Raw genomic sequence first — 17,896 nt, 5'->3', positions numbered from 1 at the left:
GCTAGAGTGAGAATCAAACGCAGTGAAATGTGTACCACTTAGCATAGTAGCAGCACACACACAAAAATGTACAGAAAAGGCTCTGCAAACATTTCTTTCCTTCCAATTAGTCTCAGAGCTGGAAAGCAATTTCATACCTTCCTCTGCTCTCCTGTTCTTAAGGGGGAAATGGCTTTCCTGTTTTAACTGCCAGGAAAGAAGAGGAGAAATGAAAAGGCATCTTTCTAGAGTTGTCTCTGGACCTTGATTCGTATGTCTCAAAGCCAGGTTCAACCCATATTTAAACATTCTGCTTGTTTAACACCCAGAAAACCCAGTGATTCTTCAACTAAAGGGCTCAGGAAAATGACCAAAGAATCTTGTTGAAAAGGCTGCTTTCCATCTCTCTCCTCAATTCCGACTCTTTGGTCTGGAGAGGGGCAAGAAGGCAAGAGTTTGCTCATTAAAAATGAGCGTTTGTTGTAAATCTGATAAAAGTAGTCAAAGGTCACACAATGCGAAATGCTGCCCCAATCTCACCAGATAATTTCGAAATGGGAAAAAATGGCTCAGCAAGGCAAGGAGAAAAATCAAGAAATCCTCAGAGCATTTCCAGTTATAAGCAGCCTCAAATGGTGCTGGCAAGAAGCAGGCACAAAAAGGAAAGTACTGCTAAATAAATACTCTCTTATGTACTCAGTTCTAGCCATGGTTGACTTTGGCCTATATACCAATGGCTTTGTAACTGAAGTCGACCAGAACTAGTCTTCTGTAAGATTACTATTGACATTTAATTGATATCTACAATAACTAGAGAAAAATCCAACAGGTTTTTGACTTCTTAAAAAGAAGGTATTAGACTATACATTGAATTTTCTCCCTGATAGGATCATTCTTACTCACTTTTTTTTGTTGAAAATTGTAATTAGAGTTACCATAGCATTACTAAATGATATTCAGTAATACCTGGAAAATGAATTTTTAAGCATTTTAGATGTTTAGTTTCTCACTAAGTTTATACACATTTCATAGTTAATGCTAGTCATGTGATACAACAGACAAGCTGTTTTGTTTATTTCTGGGCTTCTTGGGAAACAAGCGTTCATCATCAACAGCATCCATTCATTTATTGCATTAGTCTACAACAATTCACTGAATGCCCAATTCGTACCACACTGTGTACATGGGGATTTGCTTTGGAGTAAACAAAAGTGAAAAAATCTCTTTCCCTTTTTCAGACTCTTCCGGGATACCCAAACTCAAAAATGAGGTCCAATATTTCTTTTAACACAAAGCTACCAATGGCTTCTTCGCTATACAGTATGGGCAATGATATTTACAAAACCATTGGGAACCACCCAGTGTTTCAAACGACATACTCACAGGGGTGAATTTTTTAAATATGAATCCACATTTACGTAGCTATGCAGAGCTTTAGCCACTATAAGAAACTTTATCACAAGCCATATTTCTTACTAACCAAGCAAGCAAAGAGATATTGTGGCTTTGTCAGTATTTGCAAATAAGAGCTCTCTTTCATTGCCTGTATGTTTCTGCCTTCAGTGGAAGGAAGGAGTTGGCAGATGGGGACAGCTATCTGGTAGAAAGAAAGAAGTGTGGGTAGTGGATGATTAGAGGTGCTGAACACATCACTGATGAGAAGCATGTTCTTGGCACAGTGTGGAAGGAAGCCCCATTCACTCTCGTATCCAGCATTGAGCCCTAAATTAACAGCAGCTATCACATCAGTGGCTGACTTTCACCAATCAATAATCCACCTACATGTATTCTATAGCCGAGACTATGTTCTCATAAAACTTATTTATTCCTGTGTCCATGATTCAGATGATATTCCCTATGTGTGGTGTTCTTAAATTATCATATATCTTAGAAATTACTTGAAAGATGCTTTACCACACAGCTACCTGATCCCATTATCTTATCATTTACAGGATCCTGTAATATCTCTTGGGACTGTTTGTTACTAGCCATCTGCATATTACTTAGAAAATATTCAACTCTAAATTCTTACAACTGAATTTAAAAATTTATTGCAATAACATTCATAGGTCATAGTGCCTAACAATACTATATTTTGTAAAAGTTCTAAATTCTTTGACAAGTCATAAAACACTCCTATTTAGAAAGGATGTCTCAAGAACTGATATTCATAAGAAGGAGTGGAAGTTAAAAAGAACTCTGCTTTTCAGGACTTCCTCAAGACCAACAGAATTTAGCATACAAAGCTACGAGAGAAATATCATGAGTTAAAATTTGCATTGTATCTTTATTTACATAGCAACAGAGCAAAGAAGCAATCAAGGAAACTGTTTCAATGGACCATGGCCAGCTAGATAGTGAAAAATATAACAAGGGGTAATTGTACTTCTCCCCATAGGAGATGATGACCAACCGTGGTTTATGAAATGTTTTCTCCTGACTCAGTGAAGGCTGCATTTGCTATATAGGTATCTACTTATCAGTCAACACTTGGAGTTCTTAAGGAAGCTCAAGTCTCAACAAAGAGAGGCTATAATAAAGTCTTTGGTGCTGAAGCCCTTTTACTTTCTCCAAAGAATTAACCAAAAACTCTGATTTGAATACTTCTGCTTCTAGCCAAGATGGATTAACAGGGACTGGATTTACCTTCTCACCAAATATAAATAAACAAAACTGTAACCAAAAAACTTAAAAAAAAAGCCAATAAATATGAAACAAAATTTTCAAAACACTGAATAAAAGGCAACAAAGGACAGTGAACCCTGAATGAGGTGAACCCCATGACTGCCCCCACTTCCTGCCATGAGAATGTTTCTAGGCTGTGAAGGTATTACACAGAGGGAGCATGGCGGACTCTCTGAGATGAGGAGACAGAGTTGAGAGACTGGGGAGACCAAAATGGATAGAATTTGTAGAACAGAGTGCCAGAGAAAGGAGAGCTTCACAGAGAGAATCCTGAAGATATGCAGAGTACTGATTATTGCATGCATGGAAAGAGACTGCCCAAGGCTGGGGAAAGTACCATCCAAGAAGATGAAAGGGAAGAGTACCTGGTCCTCACACAGAGCTGGTTCCCACAGAAAAAACTCATAATTCATGGGTCATTGAGTAGACTACTTAGGAAGGTCTTGCCTCAGTAATGGGGAATAATTAGTTCTACAGTGAGCACTGCTCTAGGTCAGCCTAACAAATCATAAAACTAAGACTTGAAAAAAGTCAAAATGCATCTAAGTAATTAACTTTTATTCCAACACAACTGTCAAGAATATTTACAGGAATGTAAAAATATGCAGCACCCAAAAAGTTAAACATGTCCAGCATCCATTCAAATATTATCAGGCATACAAAGTAGGCAGGAAAACATGACCCATAATCAGTCAAAACCTACCAGAACTGACACAGATATTAGAATAAGCAGAGAAAGGCTTTGAAACAATTATTATAACTGTATCTCATATATTCAAAAAAATTAAGTAGCCATACAGAAGATATAAAAATTATCCAAATCAAACTTCTTTTTTAAAATTATTTATTTATTTTTAAAGATTTTATTTATTTATTTGACAGAGAGAGAGAGAGCACAGCAGAGGGAAAGGGAGAAGCAGGCTCCCTGCTGAGCAGGGAGCCCAACGTCGGGCTGGATCCCAGGACCCCGGGATCATGACTTGAGCCAAAGGCAGATGCTTAACTGACTGAGCCACCCAGGTGCCCCACTAAATCAGACTTCTAAAGATAAAAACTCAATATACTGGATGAGACCAATGGCAGATTAGATTGCAAAAGAAAAGACATAAATTGAAGACAGAGCAATAGAAACTATCCAAAATGAAGCATACACATAAAAATAACTAAATGAAAAGAAGAGAGTATGACTGGACTCTGGGATAACTTCAGATTGCCCAGTATATGTGCAATTGGACTTTGCAAAGGAAGCATGGTGGGAATAGGAAAAAATATTTGAAGATAAAATGGCTGAGGTATTTCAAAAACTGATGAAAATTATAAACTCACAAGCCCAAGATGCTCAATAAATACCAAAAAAGAAGAAACATGAAGAAAACTATACCATAGCACCTCATAATCAAAAGCATTGATAAAAAGAAAATCTTAAAAGCAGGCAGAAATACCAAGTGCTTACACAAAAACAACAATGTTGTATGCATCTATAACATATCAAAAAGTAAAATATATGGCACTGACAGCATAAAGGCTGATGGGGGGGAGAGAGAAATATACTATTGTAAGGTTCTTGCACTACATTTGAAATGGTATTATGTCACTTGAAGGGAGACGTAATAAGTTAAAGATGTATACCACAGGGGCAACTGGGTGGCTTTTCTTCTTTTTTTTTTAGATTTTATTTATTCATTTTTGAGAGAGAGAGAGAAAGCGAGAGTGCACACATAAGCAGGGGAGCAGTAGAGGGAGAAGCAGGCTCCCCACTGAGCAAGGAGCCCAATGTGGGACTTGATCCCAGGACCCTAGGATCATGACCTGAGCCAAAGGCAGATGCTTAACTGACTGAGCCACCCAGGTGCCCCTAAGCTTCAGACTCTTGATTTCAGCTCAGGTCATGATCTCAGGATCATGGAGTTGAGCCCCGTGTCAGGCTCTGCCCTCAGTGGGGAGTCAGCTTGAGGTTCTCTCTTTCCCTCTGCTTCTCCCCCCACCCCGTGCACGCCCAAAAATAATAAATAAATAAATCTTAAAAAAAAGATGTATACTATAAACCCTAAAGCAACCATGGAAATAACAAGACAAAGAGTTATAGCTGATAATCCAACAAAAGAGGTAAAATGGAATCATACAACGCACAATAAATCCAAAAGAAGGGAGAGAAAGGAAAAAATAACAGATGGGACAAACAGAAAACAAATAGGAAGATGATAGATTTAAACTTAACCGTGCCAAAAATCACACTAATGTAGATAGTATATATATATAACCAGTTAAAATACAGAGATTGCCAAATGCATTAAAAAATCAAGATGCAATTATATGTTGTCTACAAAAAATGCACTTCAAATATACAGATATAAATAGTTTAAAAGGATGAGAAAAGATTTACCATGATAACACTAATAGAAGAAACTTGAAGTGATTATATTAATATCAAACAAAGCAGACGTCAGGAAAAAGAATATTACCAAGATAAAGAGGATCATTTTATAATGATAATCAAGAGGACAGCAATTCTAAGTCTTTATGCCCTAATAACAGAGCTTTGAAATGCATGAAACAAAACCGATATTTTAATTAGGTCAACTTGCAAAAAGAAATAGAAATGTCCATAGTAATAGCTAGAGATTTCAGTACCCTTCTGTCAATACCTGATACAAGAAATAAACAATCAGCAAGATACAGTTGACTTGAACAATACTACCAACCAAGTCTACCTAATTAAAACTATGGCATATTCTGGGTCATGAAACAAGTCTCAATAAATTAAAAAGGATTTAATTCATATAAAATGTGTTCTCTGACTATAGTGGGATTAAATTAGAAATAAATTGAAAAAATGGCTAAGATAGGGGCGCCTGGGTAGCTCAGTCAGTTAAGTGTCTGACTTTGGCTCAGGTCATGATCTCAGGGTCCTAGGACCGAGCCCCCCATCCAGTGAGGGTCCCTGCTCAGCAGGGAGTCTGCTTCTTTCTCTCCCATTCATGCTCTCTCTCTCTTTAAGAAATAAATAAAATCCTAAAAAAATGGCTATTTCCAAAATTGATGAAAACTATAAACCCACAAGTCCAAAATGCTCAATAAACACCAATCATAAGAACCATAAAGAAAGCTATACCAACACACCTCGTAATCAAAAGCAGTGATAAAATTCACAGAACATTCCACACAGGGACAGCGGAATACACATTCTTCCCAATTGTGCATGGATCATTTACCAAGATGGAACATATTCTGGGCCATAAAACAAGTCTCAATAAATTTAAAAGAATTTAATTCCTACAAAGTGTGTTCTCTGACCAGAGTGGGATTATATTAGAAATAAATAACAGAGAGAGTCCTAAAAAATCCCCCAAATATTTGGAAACCAAACTGCACTCTTCTAAATAACCAGAGGCCATTGAAGATATAAGAAAGAGGAATTTGGAAATCTTTTGAAGTAAATAAAAATGAGAACACAACATATGAGAATTTGTGGGATACTACAAATCAGTACTTAGGGGGAAATTTTATATACTAAATGCCTGTATTAGAAAAGAACATCTTTAAACAGTGATCTCGGTTTCTATCTTAAGGAACTAGAATAAGAAGAACAAATGAAGCCCAAAGAAAAAGGAAGAAAGTAAATAATAAAGGTAAAAGGTAAAGATAATAAAGATCATAGCAGAAGTCAATGAAATAGAAACCAGAAAGACAACAGAGAAAATAACTGAAACCAAAAGCTAGTTCTTTGAGAAACTCAAGAGAGATCAACTTTTAGCCAGACTAATTAGAAAAAAAAAGAGAAAGGCACCAATTATTAATATCAGGATCAAAAGAGGTAACAGCACTCTAGACCACATGTTAAGAGGGCGATAAGGAAATATTTTGAACAGCTATGTCTACAAATTTGACAACTAATAAAAAAGCAGGCAGGGTAGAAAGGAAGAATTAAAACTATTAGTAGATGCCACAAACATCTATAAAGAAAATCCGGTAGAATCTACAAAGAAGCTACCAAAAATGATAAGTGAGTTTAGGAAGGTTGCAGAATTCAAGAGCAATATACAAAAATCAATTGTATTTCTATATACTATTAATGAACTCTCAGAAATTGAAATAGAAAGATACCAATCACAATTGTATCAAATAATAGGGAAGATTTAAGGACAAATCTGACAAAAGACCTGTGTGCTGAAAACTATAAATACTGCTGAGAGAAATTAAAGATGACTGAAATAAATGGAGATTATACCTTGTGTCCTGGGTCTGATGACTCCATACTGCTAGGTTGTCAATTCTTTCTACATTGGTCTATAGATTCAGTGCAATCCTAAGGAAAATCTCATCAGGTGTTTTTCTGTTTTGTTTTATTTTGTTCTTTTTTTTTTTAAATTAACAAGTTGATTCTAAAATTTATACGGAAATGCAAGAAAACAGAATAAAACAATGTTGAAAAAGAACAATGCTAGAGTTTGTTCTGATTTCAAGACATATATTCTAAAGCTATAGTAATCAAAACAGTATGTTATTGGCAAAAAGGTTGACAAATAGATCAATGAAACAAAATACAGAGTCCAGAAATAAACTCGTGCATATATGAACAACTGATTTTTGAAAACCATTTTGGAAAACAGTTTGGCAGTACCTTAAAAAATTAAACATATCTACCATATGATCCAGCAATTCTGCTCCCAGGTATTTACTCAAGAAAAAAGAAAGTATGTGTATATACAATGACTTGTACATGAATGTTCATTGCATTTGTATTTGTAATAGTCCCCAAACTGGTACAAACCAACTGTCCATCAACAGGTGAATGGATCATTTTGCAACATATACGTGTATCAAATCATCCTTTTGTACTCCTTAAATTTACAGAGTGTTATATCTCAATTATATCTCAGTAAAGCTCGAAAAAAATGGGGAAAAACCCACAGGGGAATTGAAAAGTAATTTAAGGTACATCCATACAATGGAATACTTTAGCAATAAAAAAGAATGGGCTACTGATAAATGCAAAAACACAGATGAATCTCAAAATAATTATGCTCATTGAAAGAAGACAAAAAGATGGGGCGCCTGGGTGGCTCAGTTGGTTAAGCATCTGCCTTTGGCTCAGGTCACAATCCTGGGGTCCTGGGATTGAGCTCCCCGCTCAGCAGGGAGTCTGCTTCTCCTTCTCCCTCTGCCCCTTCCCCCGCCCCCCAACTCATGCTCTCTCTCTCTAATAAATAAATAAAATCTTTAAAAAAGGAAAGAAAACAAAAACATCATCCACTATATGATTCTACCTATATACAACTCTAGAAAATGGAAACTGCTCCATTGTGAGAAAAAGCAGATGTGCAGTTGCTGGGTATATTCACTATCTTGATTTTGGTGATCATTTCATGGCTACGATATATGTTAAAACTTACAAAACTGTACACTTTATTTTTTTAAAAGATTTTATTATTTATTTGAGAGAGAGAGAATGAGAGATAGCATGAGAGGGAAGAGGGTCAGAGGGAGAAGCAGACTCCCCGCTGAGCAGGGGGCCCAATGCGGGACTCGATCACGGGACTCCAGGATCATGACCTGAGCTGAAGGCAGTTGCTTAACCAACTGAGCCACCCAGGCGCCCAAAACTGTACACTTTAAACATGTATAGTCAATTATTTCTCAATACAGCTGTTTAAAAAAATCCAACAAAAACTCTGCCCGGTCTGAGTCAATTAATTCTGTGTGTGTGTGCAGTGAGCCACCCTTAATATTTTGGAGGCCTAAGGGAAATGTACCAATGTAAGTTCCCTAACCCATATATAGTCTGCCCCCCTTATCTTTCTAGGCCAGGCAATGCTGGGCACCCCTCAGATTTGGGGTGATATATCTGGACAGAAGGGGCTCCCACTGGCCCTGGAAGTAGGCATGGGCTCTGAGATCCTGAATACTGAGACTATAACCTAGAATGGAGAAGTTTGTTCCAGATGAACATATCTAGGTTCGCAGACTCCCTGCCTTGGCCAAGGTGTGGTTTGAGGAGGCCAGAGTAGAGGACCTTGAATGCAATGATAGTCTGCAAGGAGATAAGATCAAAATTGAGAATGCTTTATAGCAATTTGACATCCGGGCATGGGATCATTTCTCCAGCAATTCATGTTTACCGTATGTTACAAAAGCAGTGTGTCCTCCAAAGATTGGATACAAATAAAAAACAATAAAGCAGAAAAACCTGTCCCTCACCACAGATAACTGAGACACTGCTTTAAAACATGTGGCTCTGAGCAGAGGCCCGTAAATAAGATTGGTTTTGAATTGTGAGAGATGTAGGACATACTCTATGAAACAAGATTTCCAGTATGACTTTTTTTGAGGTTTCAATCACAATCTGACTAATCCATCTTTGTGTCTTTCTGGAATATTCTGTGTGGAGTATGAGCTGCCTTTAAGGCCATGGTAATTGTCTGTGAGCATGAGTTCCCTGCAGATGGCTGTCTTTCTCACTCAGAATTTGAGAAGAGCTGCCTTTCATTTAAATTTATTTGTATTTTTTTATGGCAGTGGGAAAGATTATGGCCATTTTTCTTTGTTTGAACATGAAAAGCTAGGCAATACCATTGTCCCCCCTGCTCCAGTCCATCTGGAGTCATTCACTGAATATAACAAATGGGGCATCCTACCTTGTGCACACAGGACTTTGCGTTCAGGAAAAACAGCTCCACCGTGGTTTTATCCTTTAAAAATGATATGCTCTCAATGTAAAACCTGAAAAATAGTACAGAAGTTGGTTTCTTCAGATTTCTTTCCCTCTCTCAGCATGATGTCATGTCCTCATTTAGCTTCCCCCAAAACAGAACGGTTGTGCTTTTTTTCCTTTTAAAAGAAATCTGTAATACATATGTATGTCTACATATATGTACATATAATGCATATGAATGTAGACATGTATGCAGATAAAATCTCTGAACATAAAGTTTTTGTGTCTTGGACAGTGAATTCAAGAGGAATCCAAAATGGTATCCAACAGCAAACCCGGCTTTATCTGTGTTGATCATTCTTGAACACAAGCGTTCTGGGGGCTCCTAATAACTCAGACAGCTTCAAAACAAAGCCCAGGCAAAAGCAGAGGTAGAAAGTAGAAGGTGATTGAGTTAAGAACTATATGATGCAACACTCATGTCTGCTCTGGTTTTCAGACTTGAGGTGGGTGTGAGGGTGTGAGGGCCCCAGGCCCGGCCCACCTTGCCTGCATCCACCAGGCAAATTTCAATCACAGCCTGCTCGTTCCCGGTCATCCTTCCAGGCCAGGGTTTTCTCTTGGCTGGAAGCCAGGCCCTCAGTAGCACTTAACCTTGGACTTTTTGTCATGCAAATCAGAGTATTCCAGGCCTCTCCCCACCCCCTTTCCTGGGCTTTAGTCCACGCTCTAAGGAGAGCTCCGACAGCCCCTTGTAAGGAGGGGAGGGGAGTCCTTCACAATTGTGTCTTTTTTCAAAACCTCCTAATGATGAGGCTGGCCAGTAAATGCTAAGCTCTGGGTGGGTGAGCGGGCCAGCCAGAGGCACAGAAGTTTTTCTCAAGTTTGGAGCCTTGCTTGATGAATAATGCATGAAGAGACCTAATGCCCCAAGACAGCTCACAGCTCAGCTCCTGGAAGAGAAACTTGCTCTCTGATTGGTGAGAGTTAAGATCAACCAGGGCTAAAGTGGCTTGGGGGAGCCTGACCTTAGCTCTGCACCATCATGACAGGCGGTGGGCATCTGTTCTCCACTCCCTTCCCTCCAACAAGGACAGAATGTTGGATAAATAAATGAAACTGAAAAGGACCATGGATGATTTTATCACGGAGATGGCAAAAGCATTTGAAAAATTTCATCTCTAATGTTGAATCATCAAGGGGAGTTCCAGAAAGAGAATAAATCCTTTATATTTTTCCTTACAAGGGTTTATCTCATAAGTGAGATTAATGAGGACTGAAGACGGCTGGTTTGTGAGAAAGGAAAGTGAAGGACTCAGACAGGGAGGAGAATGTGGGCCTGGGGGGAAACAGGCTTTGGAATCAGAAAGATCAAGACAGGGACGCCCTCCTCCAGCCTTCATTAGCTGTGTGGCCTTGGGCAAGTTCATGGGCTTCTTTGTGTCTCTTCTAAAATGGGTGTCATGATTGCACTCAGCTCACGGTTTGTGGGGGGGGAGGGCTCTTGAAAGGATTAAAGGAAGTAATATATAGGAAACAATAAATATTAACAATTGTTAATAAAAACCCATTCTCTGGCATGTCGTGCTTTGTGGCCTAGGGGAAGTGATTCCAACTTTGAGTCTAAGTTCCCAGCCTTCCAGCGGCAGCGGCAGCGAGCCTCAGGGGCCCCCTGGCTTTACGTCTCTCAGCGCACTCCCTTGCTTCTCTGCCCTCAGCTCCTTAGGCTGACTTGCCCTTCTTCCTCCGACTGGTGGCTTCGGCTTAGTGCCCCCCTCTCTCTCACTCCCTCTGAGGGTCCCAGGTGCTCGGTTGGGCCACTGCTTATCCCACATAAGGAGCCTCTCTGGGGTGGAGCGCTGCTCTTGCCAGGCCAGTTAACTCAATGGCTGCATTCTGAAGGACCTTCCAGTTCAACTAGGTGGTGGTGGTGGCAGTTGCCTGCTCTTTGCTGCTACAGGTACTTTATCCCTGTCAACTGAGGTAACAGGGGCAGGTTTCCTGAAAGGGGCAGCCGCAGTGTGCCAGCTACGATCTCCTGAGCTCCTGCTTATGGCAAACCAGACGCTAAGCGCCTTCCATGTGTTGTCTCATTTCACTCGCAACAATCGTTTCACTTAATCTTCAGTACACCCAGACGCCACAGGTAGCGACTTATGAACCCATTTTACAGAGGAGGAAACGGAGAGATGGAGGTGTCCCTAAGTCATCTTCTCTAAGCCGTACAGGCAGGAAGTGGGGGAACCATGATTCGAACTAAGGCGGGTCAGACTTCAAAGTTCCCTTTCCAAACCCATGTGATAGAATGCTTTCCTACAATAACAATCACAATGAAACGTAACGTGCGCACAATGCCATGGGGCCCGAAGGAGGGATGCACTGAACTAGGCTTATGAATCAAGAGGGAGCAGGCTGCCAAGCTGAAATCCATAGCACTACGTGACATAGGACACGAAATGTCCCCTTGGACAACTGGGCCGAGTCTTAAAGAATGCACGAGTTCACCAGGTAGCCAAGGGAGGGAAGACCCTTCTAGGGAGAGGACATATTAGCCAGACCAGTCCTCTTGCTAATCTTCAAGAATTTAAGAACCCACATGCAGGGGGCTGGGTGGCTCAGCTCCAAATCAGCTTGAGGCTTGCTCAGCTCTGAACAGATAGCTTTGTACCAGAAACTGGGTTCCCCTTGTTTCTGAAGCCCAAGCCCTTGACTATACCTTCGTTCTAGTAAACAGGTCCCTATCTTGTTTCCCACCACTTTCTGGCGACCTGCCCTGCTGCCTTCTACCTTTCTTCTTCGGCATCTGATTACCTGTTCTCTCAATTCAGAATCCTCTCTCTCCCTCAAGGGGGCCATTGTAATGACTTCATATTTATGGAGTGTATGAAAAGTGCGTATCGTCCTTTGGGAGAATGACTCCCCAGGCACACCTATCAACATGTATCATGAAGTGAAAACAGAATCTAGGGCTTCTTAATGAAATAAAACGAACTCCCCCAGACTCATAAAATAAAGACCTTTTGTTTCAGTCCCCCTTTTGGTAAAAGGATACTGTTTCCTTTCTGCACGCTTACTGTGAGTGATTTCACCAAGTTTTTGTGAAGCTGAAGCCCCCGGTTCAATTTCTAGCCCTGAAATGAGCTCAAGCTTTTGGACTAGGCATATGTTTGAGAGACAAACCTCATTACAGCTGAGTGAGTACAGTTTCTTGAGAAGAGAGTTTGCTTGGAGAGGTTTTCCTCTAATTTGTGTGCTCCCCTCACTGGCTGTCTTTGTTCCTTCCTGACGGGACGGGCGGTCACCTAACCATTTAGCAACGATACCAGAACATCGACCTTCAGTGATGTGACTGGGGAGGAGGTGGGCCTCTCGGCCCGGTGACAGCACAGGTGTGTCAAAAAGCAGAACACGGGAGTTGTTTGGAATGGGCTGTTCTTCAACAGTCACTTACGTGTAGGTGGCCAATATTTTCTTCTTGGGGCATTTATTCATTGTGATCAAAAGTCAACACCATGGAGTTGGGGAGATAGCCTCATCCTGGGGCCTTGAGCTGGCCGTCTGGCTGCTCAGTACTCCCCTGCTTCACCTGCCCCACATCCCAGAGCCATGAGATGTTTTAAATGTGCTCAACATAGTGGGTGGCATGCCGCTCAGCTGCCAATGGGTGGCGGGCATTATTACTAGATTCTTCTCCTTCTTCTATAGATGGCACTATAATAAAAGACGTTGACTGAGCCGGGAAGCTTTAAAACTTCCTAAGATCTTTCTCTCAAGGACACAAAATGCTCCCCAAGTGTCCATTTTGACCCAGAATAGGAAAATGCCGTGAAACAAAGTCTTTCTGACCAGTTATGACTTGTTCTCTGCCAACTGAGCATATTTAGTTTTCCAGGGCCTTCCTTATGTCTCCGTGATATCTTCAAAGCCGGGGGGAATAGGGCAAGAATTGCTCAATGACTTTGCATTCTGAATAATGCTGAGCTTGTGAGTGGAGTCCAGCGAGGCCCTCCTTCTGGGTTTCGGTCAGTCATTGTGGGTGATTTCTGGCACTCACCACAGCTGTGGGCCCAAGGAGATTCCTATCAGATCCCAGGCCACATTCTGAGCAGGGAGATCTCTGCTCATTGCTTGTAATGACCCGGCTACCTCATCGTCTCACTTTATGATGCATGCGGAAGCCAGCAGTGTAATTGAAGTATATTGTACTTTCTCTAAGCTATTATGCAGGGCTCGTGGGAGTCCCAGATGCTCCTTTCATCTCTGGGAGGGGTGCAGTCTGACAGAATTCCCCAAGGAAAGCACAATTTGCTTCCACTATGTCCTCCCCTGCCAAAAGACGCTCCCTCACTTCCAAATTTCCAGGCATCTCTAGGAGAACCAGCGAGGGCCCTCCAGATAAGCCTGTAGGAACCTGGCCTGTTGCTCACTGCCACGGTGTGGCTCTTTCTGAGTTCCCCGGGGAAGGGCTGGAGGCCCAGGAGGGTAAGGGCCTTGCTGTGACCTGTCCGAAAGGGGTCCAAGGAAGTCTTCTGCCCCAGGCAACCCATAATTATCCAAGTGTTCCTTCTTCCCTTCCAAACTGCAAAACAGCCTGTTCCTGTCCTCCACGAGCAAAGTAGGGATGTAGGCTTTGAGAAGAAGGCAGGAAGGGAGTAAGGAGAAGGAAGATGGGGGGCAGGGGGACGGCCAGCACTGTGAATGACAAAGACAAACGATGAGATCTTCCACCCAGGGCAAACGTGAATGGGTCTGACTTAAGCCAGACCGTCCCAAACCTTCCACATTTGAAGACCGTATATCATGTTACAGAATTTTTTTTAACCATTCCATATGTGATTAAGGCAGTCTCTGTCATTTATATCATAATAATCGTTAACATTTACTGAGGGTCTACATGATATGTTCTTACAGGTTTAATCCTCCAACAAGGTCCATTTTGCACATGAGGGAAATAAGCCACAGAGCAAATAAATGGAAGAGCTGGGATGCGAATCCAGGAGCGATGCTAAAGCACCCGTTCTCGGCGGGCAGAGTGGGGCGCATTGGGCAGTATGGAAGACATTTTTGGATCACCCTGGCTTGGAGGGTGTAGGTCGATGCCCAGGATGCTGAGACCATCCCACCTCCCAGCGTAGCTTCCCACGATGAAGAATTACCTGCCCCAAATGTCAGAAGGGCCCCTATTAAACTCTGCGCTAAAGGCCAAGCTTTAACTTCTACACGCTACAGCTTTTTGCACTCATTACATTACTCATTCTTTCCTTCTGCCCTTTCAATGTCACCCTGAGGACAGATTACGGAGGAGAGTGAACCGATTCCCACAATGTCTGATATTTTATCAGAAAGCACACTGAGAAATATAATCCTGTAAGAAACTGGAATCAGGATTGAGCATGAGTTTTGAAGGGTTCTGTGTCTTTCTGGATCTCTCGTATGAATTAGGATGTCGGATCCTCACAGATGGAGGCCTCTGACCAAGTGCCTGGAAGGTCAAGAATGGGTTATGCCACTGAGGAGGTCACGGTCAATATTAAGGCAACCAACAGTCTACCTTCTTTATGTTCTGGGATATTGCCCGCTCAGATGGGAGTGTGGTGGCTGGCCCAGAGCTCCAGCTGACCTCACATATCTGCCTCAAAGAGCCTCTGCTGGGCGCATAGTAGGAGGAATCAGTTATTCCTCTGGGCTTTTGATCACATTCTTCCTCGAAGAGATAAACTTTCCTGTCCTCTCCTTATTGTAAGTTACCTACCCTTTGATAGCTTTAAAATAACTCATGGCTAGCCACTCACAAATATTCCAATTTCTCTTCCTCTTATCAATCCTAATGTTTGCATTAAAAAAAATGCTTAAAGTAATGCGTTCATTGTAGGAAAAAAATAGAGAGAGATAAGGAAAAAGACAAAAAAAAATCATTCCCATAATCATTCTACCCAGAGATTTACTATTGTTTGCATTTTTTAAAAAATGCTTAAGTAATGTATTCATCATATGGAAAAATATATAGAGATTAACAAAAAGAAAAAAAATCTTTCCCATAATCATTCCACCCAGAGACTAACTGCTGTTTGCATTAAAAAAACGCTTAAGTAATACGTTCATTATCGGGAAAAAAATATATACATATAGATTAACAAAAAGACAAAAAAAAAAATCATCATTCCCAGAATCATTCTATCCAGAGATAAACTACTGTTAACATTTTAAACTTTCTGCCTACTCATGTATTTCACGTTTCAGTGTAATCATGTCACACTTGCTTTGTGGTCTGCTTGAATATATCGGGGGCAGCTTTCCATATGAACAATCTTGTTTTTCACCAGAGTCTTCGTTTTTACCTGTTGTGTTGTACTGCATATATTTGGCGTTCTTAAAAAAGAAAAAAAAAGTCAGGTGGAATGATGGGGAACCCACAGGTTACAGTCATGACGCTTCCTTGAGTTTAACGCTTTTTAAAGGCTGAGTGTTCCAGAACCAGGACAGGGGTACTGAGAGCACTCTCAGAGTTTTTCAAAGGCTCTAGGTTTGCAACAACTTTGGCAGAAAGGTAGCAGTTAAGGGCTTATATCCCTCACATTTCTACTAGAACTCTCCAAGTAATGCAGGGAGTTCTCAGCCCTGAGTGTCACAGACGATGATACTTTAGGGGTACCTCTGAGTGGTCCCTTACAGCCCTAGGGCACAGCAGAGGGGGCTTGAGGAGGAGGAAAAGGGGCAGGAGAGGGAAGACCAGAAGGGGAGGAGGAGGGGGGAGCAACAAGTAGTCAGAAGAAGGGAGTAAAAGACGTTGAGATGCTGCTTGGTGTGGAGCTAGGTGGTACCAGCCTGAGCCACCTCCGCCTGCCCTCCCATGAGGGAATGGGAGCTTTTCCAGTGAGGTCACGCCAAGGCCCTGCTCTCTGATTTAAATGCTTGCGTGCTCACTCACTATCAAGCTTTTCCAATGCTCACATCTGGGCTGCATTACCAAAGAGGCCCATGTGTTTGCAGAAGATAATTTGCAGCAGCAAATAACAACCCCCCAGCCCGGAGAAGTCCCCCAGCAACCTGGGGGAGTTTGGACTCACACGGAAATGGAGAACTGGCTCAATGAATTATGGTGCATAAATAAATTATGGGGCGTCTATATACCCAGGTGTCACATGCATATTTAGCATGTTATCATTGAGCTTTTGTAACTGAAGACAAAGGTTTAATCCTGAAGTTCATAAAGGGAACGCTAAGCGCCCTTCAGCTTCAGGGTTTTCTTCCATGCAGAAGCTGCCTATGTTTCTGAGCTGCTCCCTGCGTCCTGAGGGGAATTAACCAAGAGAAAGTCACCCCCTCTCCCAGATCTGCAGGACCCCAGTGTTTAGCTCAGGACTCACTGAGACAATGCACGTCAAATATTTAGCCCAGTGCCTATCACAGGGTTAATGCTATATATCCATAGAGAGAGAACTTCTTGAGAGCAAAACTGAATGATTTTTTCTTTTTCATAAACACTATAATTTTTTTTAAAAATTGTATTTTCTTATATTTTTATAGCATTTTGCAAACACACTTTCTATCCTGATATCTCTTTATTTGTCACAACCAACTTGAACAAGACCGCATTTACCATCTCTAGCGCACTGGATCAGAATCTGGGCCAGGAATGTGGGGGATTTGGGGCTTGGAGGGGTATGACTGTCTAGTTTGAAAAATTCCTAGGATGATTCAGATACGCACCCCCTCTCTCTCTGTGGGGAAACATTGAAATGCAATGTACTTAAAAAAAAACTAATTTCTTTTATTAAAGTGACCAATTGTTCACTGTACGAATGCCATCACTTACATCTTCATTGTCGGCATTTGGATATTTCTAACTGTTTGCAATGAAAATAACCGTGATGCATATCCTTGTAATGTGCTACCACTGTGGGGAATCCTTTGTCATTGTGCATTCACTACTTCGTGATTGCACCTGGGTGACTGCTTCCGGTCACGGAATGAAGAAGTTACAGGGATGAAAGGTGCAGAATAGGTCTGCAGCCGATGGGACTGTAAGAGTGTTGTGCGGTGACAGGATAGTTACATTTGTGGTGAGCACAGGGTAACCGACAGGCTCCTCAAATCACTCTGTTGTACGCTTGCAACTAATGTAACAGCATGTGTCAATTATACTTCAGTTGAAAAGAAAAAAAAAAGGGGTCTGGTGTATTTCCGGAGGCTCCTGTAGTGACCAATATCTAAATAGAATCAAAAACTGTCTTTGGTTCTATTCTTCAATGACTAAAAGGGCTGGTGGTGGTGTCTATGGGTATGTAAGTCTCACCAACAGTTCTGTTCTCTCAAAGAAGAGGCTAGAGCCCCTCTGAGAGGCACCAGACTTCACAGGGGTTCCTCTAACCCCCTTCGTAAGCCCTCCAAAGAACAACATTCCACTGAGCGACCTCCATCAGTTCACTTAATTCTTTGCTTGTTTTTGCTTTATCATTTCTTTAATTAAGCTGGAGTAACAACAAGTACTTAATTGGAATAATAACAAAGATTATTATGATCTCACTCTACTGTTGGGAGGAAAAATTAAGTGAATAATTAAGAACTCGATAAGGGTTT

At 41.2% G+C, this 17,896-nt stretch overlaps 1 protein-coding gene across 1 annotated transcript in view; it reads right to left on the bottom strand.

The window, feature by feature from the left end:
* The window catches only part of FRMD4B (FERM domain containing 4B), a 215,988-nt gene that overhangs the window by 87,271 nt on the left and 110,821 nt on the right, over positions 1-17,896 (bottom strand). Inside the window, exon 5 of the mRNA XM_088027606.1 lies at positions 9,300-9,384. Within this exon, the coding sequence (XP_087883732.1) occupies positions 9,300-9,384 (85 nt within the window). The remainder of the gene's footprint in view (positions 1-9,299; positions 9,385-17,896) is intronic.

The sequence above is a fragment of the Eumetopias jubatus genome, unplaced genomic scaffold, assembly GCF_037043125.1.
Source record: "Eumetopias jubatus isolate StellerSeaLion01/CBP00866 unplaced genomic scaffold, mEumJub1_p1.0 scaffold_1, whole genome shotgun sequence".
Lineage (NCBI taxonomy): Eukaryota > Metazoa > Chordata > Mammalia > Carnivora > Otariidae > Eumetopias > Eumetopias jubatus.
Note: the sequence above shows the minus strand (reverse complement) of the source record. Positions and strands in the feature narration are given on the sequence as shown.